Here is a 25,290-nt window from a genome sequence, read left to right on the forward strand (position 1 = left end):
CTTGGACATATTTTCGAGTCTGGGTTTTACCCTACATCTAAAAGTGCAGTGTGCTGTTTTCTGGTATGTTTTTGAGGAATGATTTAGAAAAATGAGGAAAACTGACACTTGCCCTTGGAAATAATCTTTGTACCAAACCTGTGTCATAGGTTACCTGATGGGCTAAGTAGTGTCTTTGTAATTAAAGTAGTATAGAATGCTCTTCGTTATCAGTGTGGGTAGTACTCCAGTGTTCACACTAATGCTTAGCTGTTGTGTAACTTATGCCACTGTATTTGTTTCCAGTTGGGCAGTTTCACAAGACAGATAAAAAAAGCAGCCTAAAGGCTTTGATAAAGCACTGCTGCTCTTCTTTGGTGCTTTGGTTGCAGAGATGCAGAGGATGACCCAAGTTCTGACACCCTTTCTATGGTTTGTGAGTAGAGTGATACCACAGATAGGAGGAAGTCATTTCTGTTTGCAAAATGAATAGCATTTGAAATGGGGATACTGTGTCAACAAAAGCAAAAACGAATTCATTACAAATTACTGGTCTTAGCTACTTCTGTTAGTGTGAAATTCTTGGTAAACCTGTGTTAACCTGGATATTTGTGTGGTTATGTAGACATACTTAAACTATTTTTAAAGTACTCTGAGATCCCTTGCTTTAATGGCATCTCCAGTTGGTTGTGAAATAGTCATATCATCATCACAAGAAAATGTCTGTGTATTCAGCTGTTACGTAGATACGATTGGCTTGACTTGTTTTGAAGGTATTTACTATTCACAGTTGTATTTTACAGCTGCCTTGCAGAGGACTGCTTAGGATAGCATATAGTAACCGAAAGTGTAGGAGAACATACAGTGAGAAACAAGGATATTACCACTGGACTTTATCCCGCAGTATCAAAAAACCAAACACACACCTATTTGTACAGGTAGCCATAATACCTGCTTCCATCATGTGGGAAACAATTGCTTTTCTGAAATGATATATGGGAAGTGAATACTCCAAAGTACTACCTGATCTGTCAGTATGTATTTATTGGGTACAGTTTGTAGAGTTAAACACATTTTGATGTATTGTAAAAGAGCAGCTTTATCCAAAAACAAGGAAACCAAGATTGGATACTCTTAGTTTTTAATACCAGGACCATTTAATTGTAGATGTTTTACTTTGATTTTAAGATTTAAAAAAGAGTTGCTTTCACATGAGAGGACTGAGGTGTTCCTCCTCTTCATAGGAGGCTGTGCAGCTGCCTCTTCAATCTTTTCACATTACATACAAAAAGGGTATACATGGGCCCACGACTACAGTGTGACTATTTCTTTTGTTAACAGCTACGTCAGAGCCTATTAACATTGCTCTGCAACGAAGGCTTGCTACCTTCTTTGCCCCTTCAGATAGCTGTGCTATCTCGTGAGTATGTCCTACCAGGGTGAGGCCATACTAAAGAAAAGCTGTCAAGAAACGTATCTGGGTGTCTTGTTTAGCAAAATTTTTGCAAGCCACAGGGTTAGCCATTAAAAATATAATTAGTTTTAGTTCATTTTTAGTTTGATATTGCACCACCTACACTTTAAATCAACCCTCAGCATTTACTAAGAGACAGGTTAAGATGCACATACTGTCATTTCTAGGTATGCTTGATTTAAAAAAAAAAAAAAATCTAAAATTTAAGTATTAAAGAAAGCTCACATAGTAAGCTTAATCTCTCTCTTCCTTCCTCCCCCCCTCCCCTCCCAATCTTCTGCTTTTGTGTGGTCTTACAGCTAAGGTTATTAAAATACCTTGTAAGTTACAATTGCTTGCTAATCTTTACAAAGCCTATATTGTTTGTCATAGCTCTTATACAGAGACTTGAACTCCTCAAGATTGCCAGAATCAAAGCTGGTATTAAAAGCCTTTATTTTTCGTTTTCTTTTTTTTCTGGTAGACCTGTGCCCTAAACTGTCTGAGAGAAAAATTATATGATTGCCTCCTTTTTTTCATAGAGTACATTTCTATTATGTCCAAAGCTCCATTTTGCAGATTAAGTTTTTTGTCAACAGATCATGGGTATTTTTCTTGTTCAAATTCAAAGACATGATCGTCCCCATGAAACTCCCTAGCATGATTAAAAGTTCTTATACGTAGTGCTTTGCACATATACTTTAATCCAGCCAGAGTGAAACGCAATTGTAAAATATGCCAAGAAAACATGGGGAAAAACCACAAAATACATTCTCTCAAGAGCTAATAGAGTAGAAGGTGAATAATTTCATGTCTAAATAGGGTAGAGATGTATTTACATCAAGCGTTCTGTACAGTAGAAACTGTCCTTTTCAGGTAAGAGCAAGGACATACTCAGCCACAAGGAATCTGAAGTTTTTCCGTTACTGTATGAAATTCTTGGAAGTGGGAGTGCTTTTTCTGTTAAAAGTAGCAACAAGAAAACCTTACAAACTTTCTTCCAGAGGGGTAACCAAGAAATCTTAAATTTTGTCAAGCTTGCTTCTTGCATCACAGAAGAGATTACTGTTGGGATCCTGTAAAGTGTTCTATTAGGCAGTGAGGCTGAAACTAATGAATATGTTTAACACAAATGGTAGAGTATGATGAAAAGCTCTGTAGACCTTTAGTAAAAGGGATTTTTAAAGATGATTTTACAAAGAATAAGGAAACTTCTCTGCATAGTAAAATTGACTATCATACCTGTAATAAAGTAAGCTCATGTGCTTTAACTACAGCATCTACACAGAGGTCAGTTCCATGTTCCAAAAGAATTGGTCTGTTTTGCAATTATTCTGGAATAAATTTCCACTTACTATGCATTACTGTCCACCTGCAGACCCAGTATTGGTCATTTTACTCCATGTGCACTTATGAAATAGCTTGGACCCATGGTAATACGACAGCAAACCTCCTATCTTCATTTCAGCCTGGTGATGTTGCAACAACAGTACATGTTCTGGTGTAGTAAAGACATGTAATCTATTTATTGCCACATTTTCACAAAAGAAGCTTTTGAGTTATGGCTGCAGGAAGCAGATTTATAAATGTATTTATGTACTGAAAGGTAGGGCCTTTTTATAAAGTTTAGATGATTAATCTTCCCTGACAATGATGTGATGCTTCAGCAGAGAACACCCTGTTCTGTTCTTGTCTGCATCTTACAACAATTAAATCCATCTACAAATATGCCCCCAGGTTCCCAGTGTAGCTATACATTACCCCTGTGGCATCCTCATATTGTACAAAAATTAAATGAGATGCATCCAGCTATATAAAACTTGATGTCAGACAAGACTGGCAGTGTTCTGAGCAGCTGAAAGATCTTATAAGAAAGAGCATTAGCCTATCTTAACTGTAAAGAAAAACTACCATGTTCAGCCTAGTGTCCTATTGATTTCCCTTTTTTATTATATAATGGAACAATAATATACATGTGGATTTGATTATATAATACCTTGGAGTTGTGGTACAGTAGACTATAAAGTGATCAGATGAGTTCATTAGGACTAGGCAGCCTTCACTAGCTGTTAACCGTATGGTTCAGCACTCCAAGAAGCAGCAGTATTCTAATGTCTTTGTATGTATCCTTACTCATCGACAACCATCTTTTTACTTGTGATTTCCAGACAGAAATTAGATTGTTTTTTCCTATTCAGGAGTCTAAAGTATATGTATTTCTGGAGCCTGAGAAAGCTTGTTCTTTAGGTCACAGTGTTTAATTAGCAGCAGTTCAGTTCTGTTGGGTTTTAGTGGTATGCATGCAGGGGCAGCCAGGTGGGTTGGGTAGACTTCTGTCATCGAATTGTTATTAATGGAAAGTGACAAGTTCATATGACAAGCATTAATTGTACAGGATCAAAGCTCTTAAGTATTTTCATTATACTTAACTTAGTCTTTGCAGGATTGTTGCTTAGAGTTTATTTCTTTTCATATCTGTGTGAATTCCTAGCTTTTTTCTTTCTTTTTTTTTTTTTCTTTTCTTTTTTGTATACTTTGAGTGTTCTTATTGCCAAGGATGGAGGTACATGCTGCATTTCTGAGTAATTTAGTTAGGGTAAATGAGTAAAGAAGTGCTGTAAGAGCTGATTTTGGCCACTGTGTGAAGTCTTGGATTTTGTACTCATCTATTTATCAAACCATTCAGAGACTGACCAAACTTTGTCTCAAAGCTGTTCTTGTTTGTGTTGAAATCATAGTGTAGAACTTTACTCTTCTGCTTAAAAGCCTTCTTTTAGTTTCCATCATAAATGAATCCACAGGCAGTTTCTATATAAATTTTTTACTTTTGGCAGCATTTTGCTGCTGACCTTTTCCTTTAGCTTAATTCATGTGGTATTCATCTCAAGACTCATACAACTGCAGCCTAAAAATACAGTGAGATGGTAAATATAAAACAAGGAAAAGAGCTAGGGAGGCTACAATGAATTTTTTTTTTCTTTAAGAAAGACTGTCTTCCAGGCTGGTCACCATAGTAATCTTTGTCTGTGCCTCTTCTAGTTTGAATCTGTATCGTGCATATAGCTGCATACCATTTTACAGAATTCCCCGGAGGGTCTGTACCCTGTGTTCCTATTTAAACAACTGAGTGTGTAAGCTAGTGATGGTTTAGATTGAGGTGGGGTAAAATATGTGATGTGACAGGCAAACAGAAAATCACTTTAAGGTCAGCGAAGCCAGAATGGCTTCCCAATTCTGGACTGTACTAGCAAGAAAGAAAGAGATATCATAACTGCAGTTAGCCTGCAGAAGATACTAACGCTGAGGATGCCGTTTCATAAATAAGGCTGAGCCAATCCATGTTTCCTAGCACCAAAAAACATGTAGTCCTGCTTCCTTCCCACTGCTCTGGCCTCATGGTTCTGCCCTCTGTGTTGTGCTGTCCTTAGTATCCATCTCCCCTTCAAACTGATTCAGGTTGCCAAGCTAGTGTGAGGTTGTTTTGCTGCGTTGCCCTCCAAACTTTTTGCAAGAGCTTACGTGAGGTGGGGTGACCCTCCCTGCATCAGTAAGCCATTAGACTGTCTTACCTTGGAGGGGTCTCAGAAGTTGCAGCATTAGTTTAAACCCTATCTTTACGCAAATAGATATGAGTGGTGAAAATAGTAAATTCCTGTCAGGTGGGAGAAAGGAATTTGCGGGCAGTGTTCTGTCTCTCACAGACATTTATATTACACTGAATAATGGTGATAGGGAGGTTTATCTGCATTTATGACTGTTGTCTCAGAAGGCCAATGATTGAGTTAGGCAGCTTTTCAGTAAAACTAGCTGCAAGAAGGAAGTAGCTAAAAATTGCTCAGCAATAATTGGGTTTGGTTTATTTTTGTTTTTGTTTTCAGTGAAGGGAGCAATCTCACCCCTGCTCATCATTACCCTGACTTCAGATTTAAGACGTATGCACCTCTTGCCTTCCGCTATTTCAGAGAACTTTTTGGTATCAAGCCTGATGATTACTTGGTAAGAGCTTGCAGTTTTCCTTTGAGTTACAAATGATTATAATGTGTATTAGTTTTATAGTGACAGAAGATGATGCTTTAATGGTACCCAAATGGGTAGTACATTTTGTATGTGGAGTGATTTATAACTAGTGAATATTTGTAGTGTTTTACAGAAAATTTAATTCTTCATCTTTGAGACAATTCCTATAAAAACCTGCCTTGTTAATTGACTAGAGTAACTTGAGTATTACTTCTCATTCAGGTCATTGTCCCTAGAGAAGCTGTAATCAGTACTTGTGTGACTTCTACCAATACAGTTCTAATAAAGTGCTCTTGTGTTATTTCCATTGTTTATTCACTTCATTAAAGAAGTGTTTGTCCACAAATGTTCCCATCTAGCCTTGAGGAAAGTGGGTGGTGGGCTAAAAAGAAGCATTTGTTCTCTGTATTTTATAGTTTGAAGACTTATTCCTTTTCAGTGTTCAAACTGTTTACATGAGAAAAAAGTGATGCTTTTATGACAGCAGCAAATGCAGGCTTTACTTAGTAGAACCTCTTTGTGCACTGCCAGGGACAAGGATCCACCATTTTACTTCTTCTGTAGTTCTGCTTTTGGAAGGGTAGTGTGAAAGCAAAGAGCTGGATTGTTTTCTAGATGTTTGCCTCATGTCCAGTTTGTCTCATGCCACTCCACCCAACAAATCAGAGTTCCAGTACAAATTAGCTATTTCATACATCAGACTTTTATTGTTAAATTCTTTTGAATGAGTTTTTAGGCCTTTTTGTTCCATTATTGATGTTTCTTTAAAACCAGAAGAATTTGAAAGAGCTTGAATGAATAAAAAAGAAAAAATTATTAAATAGTGCTGAAACGTTACTTAATATATTACTTCACTGACTTCTGTGGCGTCAAGCGTATTATAAGGTGTTTTTTCCTTATTGGACAATGAACCTAAAAGCAAAACTTTGCTGGTTTTGCTTTTATTTAGGTTGAATATGGGTGTCCAATTTTAATTCTTTAGTACTCTGTATGGATTTTGTATTACTAGCCCTCATGACAATAGTTATATATAAAAAGAGATTATTCCTTGGAATTACAGATGATAGTAGCAGGGAAGTGCAGTTGGGTTGGAGTTTTATAAAGGTGTCATTATGTAATATGTCGTTTATCTATCTCTTTTTATGGAGGTGGTGAAAGACGAAGTTTTCGGGCTGTGTTGCCAGCTGCTAAAAAGACTGTACTTCCTAGAGTACAGCTGTTGTCACCTGCAACTTCTGTTCCATCTAAGGAAGCATTTGCATTAGCAAAAATGAAAGATTATAGAAAGACTGCTTGCTGTTGATAAGAGATTTGTGACACTCAATTTAGCTACAAGATGACTAATCCCTGAGGGAACTTCTCAGTAAAGGCAACTTGTTGGCAGATTCTTTTTCGTATTGGCACAGCGAAAGACCCTACTGATATGTTTCCGAGGAAAATGGGCAACTAGAAAAGCTAGTTTCAAGATAAGTGCACGTTCTTTTCTTGAAAATGCAAAAGCAGATTTCCTTCAACAAACAGGTATTTATGTGAAATACAGTTGGAACTTCAGTGTGTGTTGTTTTAACTGATGCATGCCTCTGTTAGGGTTATACTTTCTCTGCAAGCATGTTAAAATCCATTTCTGTTGTTTGTGATTCTAAAGGGGCATCGCTTTGCAATTGGAGCAGGTTGCAGTCCGTTGCAGTCCAGAGGCAGATGTGATTAGAGGGTACTATAATCATAAAGCAAAACTATTTTTAGTTTCGCACCCTTTTCCCAATTGGTTATGACCAAAACATCTGGTTAAGAGTTTGCTCCCAATAACACGTGTTGTGGTTCTGGCTGAACAGTCCTTCTTGTTTCTATGAAATCTGGATCTGTCATGTAGTGACCGTAATTCCAATTCAGTATCTAGAACACTTTACTGTAACAATACGCCAACTGATTGTCCAACTGTGGCTGAAGGGGAAGGGAAGTAAAGTAAAAAGGGGAGAAATTACAACAAGCCTGTGTGAGTTTACACTGCTAATTTGCAATGACAAAGCCCAAAGATTTAGTTTCACCTTTTCCAAGGAGGCTGAGCGGTAATGCACTGTTGGAGTCATACTGGATAATGACGGTAAATACATTTGAACAGCTGGTAGAACTAAATTGTTACCGGAAGCCTCATGGAGTACTGGCGATTTGCATGGAAACTTGTTGATGATAAAGTGCTTATTTGTCAGGGGCTTGGGGATTTTCTTATTTTCCAGTTTTGATTTGGCTTTCATAAGTGTCCAGTCAAAATTAGCTGGGCTCTTTGTATAGCAGCACTTGGTGGGTAGACTTTTATTTTACAGAAATGAACTCAACCGTAAAATAACCAACACACAGTGTAGGTTAATAACTTGTGATTATGATATACTGGTTTATTCAGCTTTAATGTTTAGGGTAATCGGTTTCAAATGCATAAAACTATGACAATTGCTCATGAAGCTTTATATATTTTGGCAAGAAAAACACAGGGGTTGCAATATAACTGCTGATTTGCTCTGAAGGTCTGTGGTGCTACAGACCCATATTGCTGTTCTATCCATAGACAATTGCGACTACAGGATTAATAAGAAAGGTCTTTTGTATTAGTTGGAACTGAATGAACTGGAAAAGCAGGGAGAGAAACTAGCAACATTTTTATAGCATGCAGAAGTCTCTTAAAAATTGCAAGCATGGGAAAAGCCTCAGCTGGAGCCAGGATAAGAAAATGCATTAAAGCAGTGGTTTGAGTCCATAGGAAGTATGCTTCTTTAGTTCAAAGGCTCAGAAGAACATAATTATTAGATTTTCTTGATCACTTTTCTTTGCTATCACCGCCCACTGAAATCAATGGCACGACTCCAGTTAAATTTAATGAAAGCTGTTTTCAGCAAACAAAACTGTTTTTTCTTGTGGAATTGCTCAACTTATCTCAGGCAATGACCCAATAAACCAGATATTTGTTACTGTGAAACAGTTCTTCCTTTTGTTCTGAGAAGACCAGAAGACATACCGCACTGCTAACAACAATTCCCTGGTGCTTACACTACTCACAATTTACGTCCTGTGTAATTTTGTTTCTTTCAAAGACTGAAGCCTTAAAATATGGACTGTACAGTAAATCTCCAAGTATGTAAAGTTGATGATATACAACAAAAGAGTGTGTGAATGAGAGTTTAATGGTGTTATATTTTAAACAAGCTCCCAAGTTTAATATGAACAGATTTCTCTATGTTTTTGAGCTTAATGTCTCCTCTCCATTTAGTTTGAATGAAACATGAAGTGTGAATTAGTGGAGATTTAATAAGTGTACATTAGCCTCTGTGTGAGAGCTGCTTCTACTGCTAAGGAATACTCCTTGGTATATTTTTCATCCTTAACGTGATTTTAATTATTACTGTCTCCCTGTGCAAGAGAAGGCCTTTCTAAGCATCCGAAATAGCGGTCCTCCAAAACGTAATTTTTCGTACTTACTGATGTGTTTCTGTTTCAAGCAGTTTTCAGTCAGAAAACTACATTAGCAGCTATACTGATATTATTATTCTAATGGTTTCAATCTCAGTTTCACAGACGAGGACTTGCCTATTTGGCTACAGCGAGAAACTTCCATTCCCAGTGTGTTTTGTCTAGTACTTTCCTGTACCTGTTTCATAAATGGCTGTGAAAAGCGAACAGTTGCAGTGAAAATGTCACCTTAAACCTTCTGACTCAAGAATTTGCAATGCTGACGGTGTGGGAATGGACTCTCTCCACCTCAACCACTTGCTTCACTCCAGGGAAAGTTCAGCTGGTGCAGTGGGACGTGAAGAGGGACTGTATGTTTGGCTGCCAACTACTCTTCCATGGTTGTGCAGCGTGTCCTGGGCAGAGTGGAGTGTAACAACTGCCCTGCCAAATCTCAGCAAAATTACTGTGACTTGGCTTGCTGCACAGTAGCAGAGTTGCTGCAGTTGAAGCCCAAAGAATAAACTCCATGATTGTTCTGTACCTATTTGAACTTGCAGTTCTTTGTATTAAACTTATGTTTGAGTAACACATACATTGGCAGTGAAAAACAATTTTTGTCTCTTCCAGTACTCAATCTGCAGTGAGCCTTTAATTGAATTATCCAACCCAGGTGCCAGTGGGTCCCTATTTTTTGTAACCAGTGATGATGAGTTCATCATCAAAACAGTTCAACACAAAGAGGCTGAGTTTCTTCAGAAGCTCTTGCCGGGTTATTATATGGTAAGTAATTGAAGATTGTATTTTACCTGTATTTTTCCTGTTTCATGTCACACTTCTGAAGATTCAGTTTCATTTGTTGTATTTTAATCTTTCGTTGGCTTTGTCCATATTTTTCATAATATTTTTGTCTTTTTTTGCCTTTCAACCTTGTACCCCACACTCCCATCAGAAAGAGTAGATATAAATCAATATTTAAGATAATAATTGCTGCTCTTTTAGCATTCAAGATGAAGCTGAATGTCATCTTCTGATTTGACACTAAACTTTACTTTTAATAAGCTAGTAACAAAAAAAGGTTTCTAAACTTCAACTTTTTTTCTCCATTTTGTGTTTATCTACACTCTGCATTTCATTCAGAGTAGACAAATAAACTAGACCAGTTTCACTTTTTTTTTGGACTACTTCTAATTTGCATTTCTCATGTATTCAAACAATGATGTAAAAAATTTTTATCCATATAATTTGTTCAAAACTTAATTTTTAAATTGAGTTTTTTGAGGGCTAATACTAAGTGGATTGTATTGTTTTATGTGTGTCAGTCATCAGGAAGGGAAACCATTGATCGAAAGTAAGTAGAACTTAATTCTTTTTTTTTTTTTTTAAAAACAAAAGTCAGTCATAGATATGAACAGAGATTCCTCTAGGTGGTATGCAGGACTTCAGAATATTAGACCTGTGACTGACTGACTTTCTTTGCTTTCTGAAGTAAACACTTGAAAAGTTACCCTCTCTCTTGTACTAAAAATTAGGAATGTTGTCATTATTACACCAGAGTAACAATGGATTCACTGTTCATTTAAAAAAAATTATGCACTGACAGCATCAAAAAGAGCAATGGTGGCAAGTACTTTTTGTTGTTGTTTCTAATTGTGATAGTCAACTCAGCATAAATTTGAGTTATTACGTAAATATAAGGCCACTTTCCTTTGTTTCTGAGAACTTTATTCTCACTGCTACCATATACAAGGGTTTCCAAAGTGTAAAACTTTAATCACTGGTTATTTCCTATGAAAGTACTTCTTCCTATACTTGTAAGTTGTGACTTAGTAATCAGGTAAGACTTGAAGTAGTTTTTCCCCTTCTTGCTTTTTCATGCCAAAAACTGAGAGTAGTTGTATTCAGAAGGAGGATTTTCGCTCTTACCTCTCTGATCCTTTCCTAGTTAATTTTTCGCCTGTTGTGGAATTTGGATTATTTCACACTTTTTCTGTTCTGATGGTCAGTCGTGGTTCTGTTATGACCTCACACTCCTGTGGAGACAACTTGGTCATTTGTCACTAACCATCAATGTGAAAAGCCTCATGGAGACAGGGGTTCTGTTTTTCAGAATCCAAGTCAAGGTAATAAGAACTACATTTGACCCAAACTCCTTCCAGCAGGTGGAATGCAAAGGTTGTTCAGGTCAGAATAAATGAACTCTTCAGGATGCTCTTAGGTTTGGCCTCTCTCTTTCACAGGATGTGAGAAAGAGAAACCTAGCATAAATGCAGTTAATGCTCTGCTCTTGGCCTATATAAGTTCCTGGCAAAAAGGCAGTGTTTATGCTAGATTTCTGAAATACAGACTCTCAAATAAAATCAACTGGTTAAAGAAACTATACTGAATAAGATAACATTCAGTTTTCTTGATGCTTGTTAATGTCCTTTGGTATTAGAAAAGACTTGCTTAAGCATGGAAGTTTATTGAAAATAGACATATTTAACAATATCTCTTTTGTTTTAGAATCTGAACCAGAATCCAAGGACTCTTCTACCCAAATTTTATGGGCTGTACTGCGTTCAGTCAGGAGGCATTAATATTAGAATTGTTGTAATGAACAATGTTTTGCCACGAGCCTTGAAAATGCATTTCACATATGACTTGAAAGGCTCCACATACAAACGGAGAGCATCAAGAAAAGAGAGGGAGAAGTCCAACCCTACATTCAAAGACTTGGATTTCTTGCAAGACATGCATGAAGGGTTGTATTTTGACTCTGAAACACATGGTGCACTAATGAAAACACTACAGCGGGATTGTCGAGTGAGTAAAAATTATTGACTTTTTAAACTTCTGTATTCACATCTGTCCTAGATTTACATCAGCAAAACAGAGAGCAGGATGTTGCTCTGTATGTTGTTTAACCTCCATTCCTTTTTCATGCAATTTAATTAGGAAAAACTATGGATGTCAAAGCACTGATGAAGCCTGTATTTTAGTTAAGCTGTTGGGATCTGAGGTCACAGAATCATAGAATGGAATATCCTGAGTTGGAAGGGATTCGCAAGAGTCATCAAGTCCAACTCCTGACTCCACACAGGGCAATCTAAAAGTTAAACCATATATCTAAGGGTGTTGTCCAAATACTTCTTGAACACCAACAAGCTTGGGTCCATGACCACTTCCCTGGGGAACTGGTTCCAGTGCTTGACCACCTTCTCACTGAAGAACTTTTTCCTAATATCCAATCTGAACTTCCCCAATGCAGCTTTAAGCCATTCCCTCGCATCCTGTCACCAGGCACCAGAGGTCAGCATCACCCTTTCTGCTCCCCTCGTGAGGAAGTTATAGACAGCAATGAGGTCACCCGTCAGTCTCTTCTTCTCTAAGCTGAACAAACCCAATATCCTCATCTGCTCCTTACAAGTCATGCCATGTACTCCTTTCACCATCTTTGTTGCACTGCTTTGGATATATTCTAATATTTTTATATCCTTCTTATATTGTAGAGCCAAAACTGCACACAGTACTTGAGGTGAGGCCACAGCAATGCTGAGTATAGTGGCACAGTCACGTCTTTCAACCAGTTGGCTATACTGTACTTAAAGCACCCAAGGATACGGTTGGCCATTTTGGCCTCCAGGGCACATTGCTGACTCATTGAGCCTACCATCCAGCACAACCGCCAGATCCCTTTCTGCAGGGCTGTCCCGCTGTTTGTACATCCAGGACTACACTGATCCATCTATGGAAATATAGATTAATATAGAAAAGTAGTCCAGTAGAGGGCTTTTTTTAATTCTTGTTCTTGCTTGCCATTAATTTGAAGATTTTAATGATTTTTTTATTTTTCTGAGGCACAATAAATACCCCTGTGGTACCATTGTAACATATGATAAAAACTGTATGTAGAGCTGCAAGTTCGGTATGGCTTCGGTAAGTTTGCCTCTTTGTAAGTTAACAAGAGCTAGGAAACTGAATGGGGGAGGCATGTCTAGTGGCAGCAGTCTTATTTCTGGAGCAAAGTAATTTCTTCATCAGCTGAAAGGTAGTGCTTAATGTCCACATAACATTTTCAAAGCAGGAGAAGAATATCTGCCATTGTCCTTTGAGAGGCCCGTGGTGAATGGATTTCAGTGCCTCTTGTGGACAAGGAGAATTGTTGTAAAATGGAATTTTTTCTGTAGCAAAGGTAATAACATATAAAGTAGGAAAAAGGGGAGTTATCCAGATCTCTGAGTTTCACAAGATTCATAATGATTGTGGAAAGAAAAGATTGGCTTTGTCTGAGGGGAATCTTAAAAGTTTCATAATAAAACAGCAGAATGGGTAGACTGAACTCATCACACAGAATAGGCATCCTGAACATCAGAGTTTGTTGTTCACTGCCACCTGTGGTGCAAGATGGAAAGTGTTGTTTCTGCACATGAATGGTACTTTTTGTTTAATTATCTCAGAAGTCTGCAATGCCTTGTGCTTGGTTTGTAAAGCTGGGTGACCTAATGTTCAGCTGCATATTCAGTATGAGACATTCATCTAACACCACACATTGTTCTTTCTGTAGCCTCTTGCAGTGTGAGCATTTCCTGAGCTCCTGCCATGTGTGATAATGCAGAATGCATCAGTATGTCGCATCTGGGGATCTGGATGCCCTTTTGTATATCCCCCCACTTGTCAAAGGTTACTTAGCCAGTGAAAGCCTGGGGGGATCTATTGTACAGAAAATAATAAACAGAATCTAAAAGAAGGAACTGACTGAAAAGTAAGAACAAGAATCAATCATTTAATTGTTACATATAAAGGGAACTGGTTCTTTGAAAGTATGGGTAAATTCTTGCTACGTGTTATTTGAGCGCTGAATTAAACATCAGCTTTTTCATTGTGTAATCTTAGATTAACAGCTCTAAAGTTAGTCTGCAGTTCTTAAAGGCCCAGCTAAATGTTGATATTATTAAATGAAAAGAAGAAAATTATCTTTAATCAGTGTGTATACATAAATATGTATATCTACACTATAGTATAGTATGTGTCTGTGTGTGTCTGTATATATATATATACACACACTGAATGTTATATATACATAAAAGAATTGGACTGGCGTTTTTTTCCTATTCAAATAAGTCTTTCTCTCCCTTGTAAAACAAAGGGAGCAGACACTGTTATCTTTCACGTAGCTGAATTTGCTGAACAAATGAGGCTGGATCTGACTACCTGCCTTGCACTACTGCCTTTAGAAAGAATAGAAATACTCCATCCATTTCAGGAAAAGGACATCAGTTTTGCCACTGCTTTTTTCTGCCCATATGGTATTTGGATGGCTACTTAGCGTGAGTGATAACTGACCTAGATTTTTAGGGCTTCAAAACTTGTAATCTCTTTTTCTTTTTACTCCAAAGTAAGAAAGATAGTGTAGCCACTGGAATTAAAAAGTCATTAAAGAAAGGAAATTTTTTGATCTTGCCAATATTTCAGGACTAAGAAATTCTCTTCTGTGTTGCTTAAATTTGGATTATATTTTCCTTGCTCGTATTTGCAATCAGAATCAGTAAGCAATGGGTTTTTTCCAGCTTCTTTAATATAAACATCCCCGGCTGGTAGCCCCTCTCCTCCTTAAGTGCCATCACTAGGTACAGAGGCCTGGCAGAACTTGCTGGTGTGGACCTGCTGTGATCTGTGTCTGCTGTCGCTGTGTCACCCGCCCCATTCAGCAATGGGCCCACATTTTCCTTCGTCAGCCTTTTACCATTAATATAGCAGTAGAAGCTCCTCTTTGCACCCTTGACATCCCTTGCAAGTCTATCTGAGCTTTGGCTTCCTTGACAATAATTGCCACCCCTGCATGCCCAGGCAGTGTTTCTCAGTTCCTCCTTTCTAGCCTGTGTGTCCTCCCCCGTGCTGTATGCTGCCTTTGCACATTCAAGCTGCGCTGTGGCTTCCTTGCTTGGCTGAGCTGGCCTCCTGATGCATCTCCTCGGCTGACACAGAGCTCCCTTCCCAGGGAAAGGCAGTAGCAGGTACAGCAGTGGTGGACCACTCCTGGACTATCAGCTCTTGTCTGTTACACTTTCCTGCAGCTCTGATGAGGAGATGCGTGATCTGCTCAGTTAGAGGGTGCAGCTGAGTGGCTTGTGGCCATCTGTCATGGGCTGCTGCCTCCAGTAGCCACTCCAGATTGTCTGCTTTGGGACAGGTACAGATCGATAGGGGACGTAGGAGCTGGAGAACGCTGCTTGTTACGTTCACACTCAAGGTGACAGGGTCTGAAAGCTCTGCTCGCAGACCATTTTGCACTTTTTGCACCTTAGCTAAACCAAGGAGTGTAGCATTACAGTGTTCCTAAAGATATAATATTCCTGAGCTTATCGTACATACAATGCACACAGTTGAAAAGTGGAACTAGCCTTCAAATTCCAGACTATTGCTGAGACATTATAGCTATCCTATCCTTGCCAGCAGGCACTATCATAGTTACTGGGGTGGGTGGTGAAGAGTGGGGGGAAGACAGGGGACACACTACAGGCAAACAGTTCTAAAAATAAAAAATTTCACTTGCCTGAATAGCTTTCCTAAAAATCTTTGCTTTGAAGCTGTATTCACTTCAGAGTGCTTTAATTTGTAAAGGCAATGTGCCTGTATTTTGCATAATGGTAAATACTGAGAGTATTGGAAGGTAGTTTCAATAGCTGCGATTTATTTTTAGTTATCATTCTGTTAGCTACTCTGATCTTTGTATAAAATTGTGAATTATTAAAGAATACAGCAGATTCTGCAATTTCCAAATAAAATTAGTCTTATAAATATTAACAGAAACTGTTCTGCTCATAAGTGAGACCAAGAATTAAAAGCTTTATGGCACATAAGCAAGTACTAAGTAAAAACAAAGTCAGTAAAGACATTAAAGACAGTTTAAAGTGCATTTAGGGATTTGTTTTTTTTTCTTAAAGGTGCAGAAAATTAAACTCCACATCAAACTTAGCTGCTGTTGTGTTTCGTTATAAGCACTTAAATCCTGCAGAAATTGTTTCTTTGTGGAGGAATACTTATGTGGGGCAAAGGATAAGCTATGGCACCAAGTGATGTGTTAGGTACAAGTAACATTAGCACAACTCGGTATGAGAAAGGCTAGAAGTGAATTAATAGTAGTATTTTATTTTTCATGGTTGATATGGAATCGAAGTAAAGCTAGGCATCTGTTATTATTTATTTGATCTTCAGTGGAGCTCTTAAGCAGTTTAATAAATACAAATTACCTCTGTTCTGGACAGAAAGCATGGGGAAGACACCTGTTTTCTGGTACAAGGAATTCACAGTCCAAACACACAATTAACAAAGTTTGTCTTTTAATCATCCCATGTGAAAAATGAAAATAGAGTTTTATAGAGGTACATGTCAAAAATTACTGTAGAAAAGGTACACGAGCATATCTGGTCAGAATATGGTCAAGTGGTTTGATTATGAAAATGCTATTAATATCTTCCCTGTAATCCCTTAAAGTACAGAAGAACTGGTAACTGTTTATTAAAAGAAAAAAAGGAGGAAGTCCCTTTTAAAACTGACAGTGTTGTGGTTATACAGAGGTACTATTCTACAGACTGTTTCTCATCTAGTTACCTAACAAAGCTGGATTTCAGGAGAATAGATAATCACAGGATTCTGTATTTGTAAATCTTTGCTTCATATGCTCACACAGATACAGTATGTTCTTGAATGTCAACTAGTCATATGCAGGAATTTGGAGTATTCTATTAAAAATAGCCTTGTTATGTTTTCCCTTTTCCATCTGCTGCTGAATTAAAGAGAAAAGAAAATTGAAAAGGGCTAAAAGGAGGAGTGCATGTAAATTAAGTTAGCTCTATTAACTGGACAAATGGAAAAAAAAATTCCAAGTATTCTTCCTCTTTTTCTTTACTTTGCTGTTAATGTCTACTTAGTAAGATGTTTACCTGTATGCACTGAGATAACCTCTTTTTGTCAGTCAGTGGTTAATTCCCAGTATTTCTCCCTCCTCTTGCATAACTCTTTTTCGTCTGTATAAATATCGGAGATGAAAAAACTATGTGAATCAAGCATATTTATTGATACTGAAATTTGGGATGAAATTCCCTGCAAAATTGCAAAGACATGATATTCTAAAAACTGAAGTTAAGATTTATTCCCCACCTATTAAAAAAGTGGGGAAAAAGTGAGCCAGAGTTTATAAGAGCACTAGAGATCTTCATTTGTTACTTAAGGATGACTTTTTTCTTAATGAAGCATATTTAAGAGCTGACCTATAAACTCAAAACTAGTTCTCAGTTAAGTTGGTGACCTTAGGGATCTTGTGACACCTGTCACATTTAAAACTACATTAATAAATGTTGTTTTACAGAAACAGACAAGGCAACTCACTGTAAAACTAGGGAAATTTGTCTTGCAGTAAGTAATTGGATTTTCTGTCTCAAGGAAGAGTGTTTTTCGAGCTATCAGTTGAGGTGCTAATGACCTACAAGTAGGCAAAGTATGCACATTTTATGATTTCTTGCTGGGGATATCTCTTCCAAATTCATGAGGGTGGAAAAATAAGTTTCTTGTTCTCTCCGTAAATACAACCATTACTAAGAAGTGAGATTCAGATCATCTTTACTGTTTCCTTCTTCACCTTTTTCCTTAAGATATGTCTTACTGCAGATGAGGAAACCAAAACCTTTCCTGACAGATGAAGATTGACTTGGTGTCGTTCCCTCTGTGGCAGAACACTTAACTTTTATAGTGTATTTTTGCATTAGAAAATTAAGAAAATTATTAGATACCTCATAGGAGTATTGTCAGGATTATTTAGCTAATATTTTCACACTCTGAAGGATTAAAGTTTGTGAACACCATTTTTTTTCTGGTGGTCAGAGTAGCAGTTCAAGTCCATGGGGTTTTTTTCTTTCTCAATGCTTAAATTTTTTTTAAGACATGAAGGACAAAATGCTTTGCTGCTAAGACTTATAAGTAGAATTAGAAGCCAAACAACAGAATTCAGCTTTTTGTATTATGGGATTTCCTTTCTGATAATTTTAAATGGAAATTGAGCCTATTTATTCCAAAGTTGCACTTACCAGAGTTATTTTTCTTTAGTTTGATGCAATACTGTTACGGTTTCTGGTTTGTTTTTTTCCTTTTTCAGACATTAAGTAGCAGTGGTTGGAAAGGATCCTGTTGCTGGAAAAGCAAAAGGCATAGTTCATTAGGGGTGCTCCCTACATTTATAAGAATTTCATGCAAGTGTTGAGGAATGTTCTAAACAAAAGTATGTGGTTACCCATTTTTCATTTGTAAATTAACATTAGACAATTAATATATTGATACCTGTATTGCAAAATATCTGTTCCAGAATCAATGATAGTTAATCCAGTTGTGGTCATGCAGTTTTTAAGAACAACAAAATAATTTCAAGATGTTTTTAGTAGTGAGAACAGAATGGCTTTTTAGACTCTATGTTTTTCCTTTATTATATTAGCAAAGAACACTACGGACTTTTCTAAGGAAATCACATTTTAAAAGTGGCATTAATGGCCTTACAAATGAAGCAGCTTGTAAAGACAAGGAAATTCAAAGTTGAAGACAAAGAGGGTCATATCTCATAAGTTTCAGGTCTGGGTATTATTTTCATCACTGCTGTTTTAGCCAGTTTCTGCAAAAGTCTCAAGCTGTATGGCATGAATGCGTATTTGCTTTGTGCTGAAGCAGCTGTGACAGAGAACTTGTATGATCAAATTAATTCATTGGATTTTTCAAAACCCTTAGTAATGGAGGGGTTTTTTTTTTTGTTTTCTTGTCTTTTTTCTACCTCAGAGGGTCTACGCGGATTATTCTTTAACCCAGATAATTTCAGTGACCCATTCTACAGCATGTCCTTACAAACAGTAAGGCACAACTTGAAGGAGTGTTGAACTGCAGCATAGGGCAGAAATAAGAGATGGCATGGCATGGAGGTGGAGAGTGTGCAAATCTTAGATGAAGGGCCTCTTTGTCAGAAGTGGTAGTTTGAGGAAAATGGACATGGAATGATATTGTAGACCTCTTGTATCTTGATATATTATCACTCCTGTAGTATCACTTGAAATTCCAAATTTCTCTTTATTTCTGCTTTGACAATCAGAAACCAGATTGTAATTTTTAGGAGTGTTAGTTAACAATATGTTTCAAGAATTCTGTTGAAATAGGAAGTGACTCCACATACGCTTTGGGGGGTGGATATTTTATTTCCTTGGGATAGATTGTTTCTAAACCAGACTCACCACTAGGCATTTGACATTTGCACACTTGTTTCTAAGAAATGCTTGTTTTGCAAGGTAGGCCTTTATTTTGTGGGATTTTTTATATATATCCTTATGTTGGATAGTAGTTATTGATTTGGTGTAAAATCAGTCATCTTTCTGTTATGTTAGTTCCTATGTCCCTTTTCCAAAATGCTTTTAGGAGAGGAAATGCTTGCTTGCATGGTTATCCTTTTAGTTTTTGCATTTCATAAGCTTGTGAAATTATATTTTTTTGAGTAGCGTTTTCTGTGATACTTTTATGAAAATGACCTGCTGACTTGAGTTGTTTTGTATGGTTAGCAATGTGAATGCAGATTTCTCTGTCAGACAGTACACAGCTTGGGCTGGCTGCATCTAAAATAAAAAATGAAATTCCATGGCAGAAATACTTGCTTTGCTCTATTAGTCACTGGTTGAGATAGTTGAGTGTAACCATGTCTAAGATGATTCACAGAATGCTTTAACATCTGATTAGCTCGGAGCAAAGAAAATCTGATTCAGGGAGTTATTTTTCCATGTTCTGAAGCAAAGTATTTTGTGATGCCGTTTCACTGGGTTTTTTATGTGGTATGAAGGCAAAATAGTGCTTAAGGCTAGAAGGGGATGAGTGACACTTGCCATCTGGAAGTTGTCAGAGCAGCTAAAGCCAGCCTTGCAAGCAGTACATGGTGACCAAGTGACAACATCGTGTTGACACAATCTGTGTAGCTAGTGAAATAACACATATATAAATACAAACAAGATGACAATTTAATGTCGAGTTAATGAACTGAACATTTACTCGTCGTTATCAAATACAACACTTAATCATGCTGTATGCTAACAAATATAAGAATATTCTTGCTGAAATCTCCCAGTGCCATTTTGCTAGCAAGGTCCATTTCAGAGTGGTTACATGAGTAAAGATTGAATTTCTCTCACTTTTAACTACACAAGGGTTGTATTTCTGGGACTTAATGTCAATTTCTAGTGATCTCACATAGATGACATCGAGGTGTTTTACAGGGCTTTCTTCCTTTGCTATGAATATAGTCCTTTTAATACTGTGATTTGTTTGAGCATTGTTTCGTTAGATTAGAATCTCATTTTTGTACCTTTGTAGCAAAAACTTGCTGCTGCTTCTCAAAAGCAGTTCCATCTAAAACCATCAAAGCTACTTGCGAGCCACCCTCAATCCAGGAAGAGGCTTGTGCCTTTTTGTGTTCTCATAGGATGCTGCATGTTTAGAAATAGCTTGATGTACTGCATTCTGTAACTTTTCCATGGCAAACCAGATTAATTTGTACAACTGTGTGTGCAAAATGTTACTTACACTTCTTAAAATAATAATGATTTGATATTTTAAATATTAATGATGATATATGTGTGAGTACCCTTCAGATATATTCAGCTGGAGATCCCACTGACTGAAGTAAAATGTCTGTCTTAATATGGACTGACGAGTTTGACACAAAATAAGTTTTTGCTGAATGATGGTGTTTGAGATTTTTTCCTTGTTATTCTGGTTAATTATTTCATATCGGAATTTTCCTTAGAAACAAACAAGGGAGTAAAACATGCTTAGTTCTGGTCAAAAGATAGGTATTTGCATTAGGAGTGGCTGGTTTGGTTATCAAATTTCTAAGGGAAGGTAATCAGAACTGTATATCAAACCAGCAGGCAGACAGAGGGGCAGATCATATAACGATATCCTGAAGACACTTTGTAGACTGGACAATCCTGCCTCTGAGTAGGACCATGAATAGGGTGTTGGAGGGACAAGGGCTAGAGTTCATATGCTACGTGCTGTTTGTAAAAATATGTACTGCAGTTAATCCATTGGATGTGCAGGTGTTTCAATTTCATAATGAACTGGAGTAACAAAATAGCTACTTGTTTTTATGATGTTTTTCAGTAATCCTAGAACAAAGTCATAAATATTCAAAGAGATTTTTAGTACATTGTATAGTACAAGTACTATGGGTTTAAGTGACAGGGGTGAATTGATGCAGTCAGAAAGATTAATTTTATCATGTAAGAGGTCCCTGTGGAAGAAGAATCAGCACATTATACCACAGCCTTCCATGAGGCTATATCCAATCCTAGACGTAGGTTATGTAATTACTGCAGTTAAATCATAATATGTCTAATGTAATCTAATTCAAAAGGTGGTAAAGAATAGGTTGAAGGCAGGGCTGTCAGCAGTTACATTTATAACTGTAAGATAAAAGTGGCAATGCTTTTCCAAGCCTGACTAGCTGCTGTAATCTGGCTTTGCATAAACAGTGTTGCTGACTGTACTACTAAGGTAAGCATTTTTATACAGGATGAATTGTATTATATTTTTTTTCAACCTACCCAGAATCTACTTTCAGTATTTGGCAGCAAACGTCCACTGATTATATATTTTCAATGAATACATTCTATAGTAATTTCTTTTTGAGAAAGTCTGAGTAAAGGGTAGCAATAAGCAAGCAGTAAAGAAAATTCTAGAACTTACTTGGCATCAAGTGTCTGTACCTTTGTACCTGTTAGCTGTGCTATTTTTGCAGTTCATGATGGTAAACCAGGAAGTTATTAGCCACCAACATTCTCACACAATGCGCAATAAAATTTCATTATTTTGTTGTATGGTAATTTAGAATATGCTTTTTTTTGTGTGTCCTTGAAACCACGTGGGAGTTCTGTCATCAGAGGATGCTGAGGGCCATACGTTAGCAGCCTTTTCCTTGTTCCATTTGAACTAACCCACCTCTGTGCAGGATTACTCTGAGCAACAGCAAACCTACCATGTCTTCTGAACTCCTCTGTTGTGTCTGGAAATCAGAATGAGGCTATGCCTTTCTACACTTAGATTACATTGTGTTATGCTTTATTTCTTCACTTTAAATGCTTAAAACGGTGCTATAAATTAAGACACCGTGTTCCTCATGGAAGATAAATGGCAGAGATTGAAAAGAATTCAGCTGTATTGTACATTTGGCTTCTACGTAATGTAATGAGTACATAAGAAATACGGATGGAGTGGAACAGAGCTTTCCTACCTCTTTGGCTATGCGCGTGGACATTGGAGTTAAAATTATCTCTGGGGATGCGTTAGGTACTAGACAGCCTTTTCCTCCTCATACAATTTTGGAGACCACTAGATCTTTCCTGATGATTGCTGGCAAATCTCATTTTGGATTTGCAAAATATGTCTTAGCGTTCACAAGCCATCCCAGTGTTTTGTGTAAAAATATTTATGCTTTGATAGTCTTCATCAAAATGACATATCGGGAGTTACTGCTCTCTATTTGTCATCTCTGCAAAATCACATTTTGTTCTTGTTCACATAAAAAGATGTACTATTGCCTCTTGATGACGTGCCAAAAATTACACCATTATCTTAGGGCATCATGTGCCAAAATGTATCATGAATCATTACTGAGCTGCATGAGGTAAAGGAGAGGTGAGTGGCACAGCATATCCTTCCTGGTTGCTACCAGTTTTTCTCCCTCCACTTAGCACTGCTGTTGTGTAAGATATTTAGCACAGTTGCTGCCTGCTAACAGTTTGATTATATTACTAGATGCAATCACAGCTTGTTTTAGTTCACGTTTGCATATTGACTTGAACTGCATTTCCTTTTAATGGCAGTGTGCCAGACTTCATAATGATGTTACTGACTAGAAACTTATGACAGTACATGTGCATGAAAGAAGAAAGGGAACTCGCCTACTGACAGAGGCAAAAATGGTTGGTAGAGCTGGAAGAGAAGGCTGGTTGGTTAAGTTATGCTTCAAAAATAAAACTGCCTTTGCAGTTTCAATAGGCTCTATTTAGCCTAATAAAGAGAGATGCATGCTTTTTGTACCCGTATCCCATCAGCTGTTAATGAGAGGGTGGTAGCAAATGCTTTTTTTGACATTTGAAAGTTCTCCAAGAATGCGTTCTCAGTTATAAACAGGAGGTGGAGGTGAGGTAGAGAGTAGTCTAGGCAAAAATGCTCAGTAAAGTCTAGAACATGCATTAGAGGTGACTTTAAAAATGGCTGTAGTTCATTAAGTATATGGTGGAACTATTAACTGATTATTTGCTCTAAGTAAAAAAGATGCTGACTGGACATATCTTCCTTGGCTACAAAATAACATCGTGTTACATTTCAGCTGTGCATCTTTCTTTTCCACTTGTAACAAGAGTATTGAGCTAATTAGATAACTAGCACTTTGACTTATGTGGGGTAGTAAAAGATTTTAGTTTAATTATAATTTCACACATTTTCCTAATAAGAGAAACTTGTGCTTTGAAGGCCTATTTTTACTCCAGGATTTTCGAAATGCTGCTGTGTAATTCATATTGTATGTAGTCTTTTTTTTGTTTCAGTACAGCCATTTCTTCTTTGTTGATAGGTTCTAGAAAGTTTTAAGATCATGGATTACAGTCTGCTACTGGGAATCCACATACTGAACAGTAACATGAAGGAGAAAGAGGGAGAGAGTTCCCAGAGTGCATCGGATGCGAAACGTCCTGGAGGGCAGAAAGTTCTCTATTCCACAGCCATGGAGTCTATACAGGGCCCTGGGAAGTCAGGGGACTCTGTCACCACAGAGACAACAAACACGTAAGTGCCATAACCTGCTCTTAAGATTACTCATAAAACTTACACATTCTGTTTCTTCAGTCTGTGCCACTTGGTATTAAGAGACAAAACATTCAAGAATACACTGCATTTCAGGAATTGAAAGATTAAGCCTTCCCCCTCCACCCCCCACCCCTCCAAAAAAAAGCTGGACCATCAGGATTTCCTGCAGAGCAGGAAAGTAAAACGTTGATTAGTAGATTGATCATCTTTAAATACACGATAGCGAATTTGATTAGTTCAAAATTACTTACGTATGCACAAGAGATGTTATGAGACAGCTGTTACAAGAGTCCCAAGTATAATCTAATTTTAACTGGAAGCAGCCTGATGAGCCATAAGCAAAAAGTATTTATTAATGTTGAAATGGATATTCCTACAGTGGTTATTTTAATTTCAAAGTGGTATACTCAATATGTAGAACTGTGTCATCAACCACTGAAGTGCAGTCATATCCATGTACAATATTTCCTGAGATTAAGAATTGCTGCTTTCCTTTTATTTTTCTATCTAGCAAAAAGTGCAGTAGAAATGTAAGTATATAGATGATAGTTATTCTGTTGTTTCCTTTGAAATACATTCAGTGTTAGTGAGAGCATTATGTTCACCATTCTCTTTTTATGGAATCAGTCCTTCATTATAATGAGGGTTTAATTTCAAATTAAGGATTTACCCTTCTCCTGGTTCTCAAGGGAGCTGTCTAGGTAAATACAAGTAATAATACAGAAACCTGTGCTTGAATGTACAGCAAACCAATGGGAGAATTATGATATTTAGCATTTATAGAGAGTTTCCAGGTGTTCAGAGCTCTAGAATTCTAGAGCTGAATTTCACTTAGTTTTTACAGCATTACTCACATTCACACAAAAGATGGCTCTTGTATGGTGGCAGAGGTGTTACAGTGGCAGTTTGGGGGGTTTTGGCTTTCGGTTTTGTTCTAGTTTTGTTTTTTAAGTGAAAACCAAAGCTGATTATATAGGTCATCCAAAAAAGCCCCTGTGGTTATTATGTATGGCAACCCACCCTGGGCTCCTACATCACTTGAGCTAATGTAGTGCTGCCCAGATCTTGAGCAGTGTAGTACCGCTGCTGAAAGCCTGCTGCAGCAGTTGAGTCGTTCCTTGGCCCCTCACACTATTTCCTCTCTTGTGTTGACATAACTGGTGGTGTGGCAAACCTCACTGAGGTGGATGAAAATAAGCCAGGTCTTACAAAAAAGACCCCTAGGTCAGTCTTCTGCTGTGGTTCATAGTAAGGCCATACAAGCATGAGGGTGAGAAAGGATACCCAGTAGCAGTAACTGCTGCTTATAATGTATTGAATCTGTAGTCATAGCTTCCAGGAAAAGCTGAGAGAATATAGTTTTGTAAACCACTTAACACTTCTTAATGTCTGACCAGTTAATTGAGCTGGAGTTTACAGTAACAGGGTTTTACAGTAATTTAAATTCCACTTGTTCTTACATGGTTTCCTTTGTGCCTAGAATAATAAAAAACCTTCCCTGCCCCCCCCAAAAAAGGCTGAGTTTGAGTCCCCCT

The 25,290-nt window shown here is 37.4% G+C and overlaps 1 protein-coding gene across 9 annotated transcripts in view; it reads left to right on the forward strand.

Annotated features, from left to right (window-relative positions):
- The window catches only part of PIP5K1B (phosphatidylinositol-4-phosphate 5-kinase type 1 beta), a 115,331-nt gene that overhangs the window by 57,810 nt on the left and 32,231 nt on the right, over positions 1 to 25,290 (forward strand). For 8 of the 9 annotated variants that reach the window (XM_087742670.1, XM_087742668.1, XM_087742666.1 and 5 more), the window contains 4 exons: positions 5,311 to 5,428; positions 9,518 to 9,670; positions 11,393 to 11,692; positions 23,523 to 23,734. In XM_087742670.1, the coding sequence (XP_087598796.1) occupies positions 5,311 to 5,428; positions 9,518 to 9,670; positions 11,393 to 11,692; positions 23,523 to 23,734 (783 nt within the window). Of the gene's footprint in view, positions 1 to 5,310; positions 5,429 to 6,597; positions 6,971 to 9,517; positions 9,671 to 11,392; positions 11,693 to 23,522; positions 23,735 to 25,290 lie in introns of those variants that run through there. The other variant, XM_087742675.1, reaches the window with a different exon arrangement.

The sequence above is a fragment of the Nipponia nippon genome, unplaced genomic scaffold (assembly GCF_047370975.1).
Source record: "Nipponia nippon isolate SJK-2023a ecotype South Korea unplaced genomic scaffold, ASM4737097v1 scaffold_8, whole genome shotgun sequence".
In the NCBI taxonomy this organism is placed as follows: Eukaryota; Metazoa; Chordata; class Aves; order Pelecaniformes; family Threskiornithidae; genus Nipponia; species Nipponia nippon.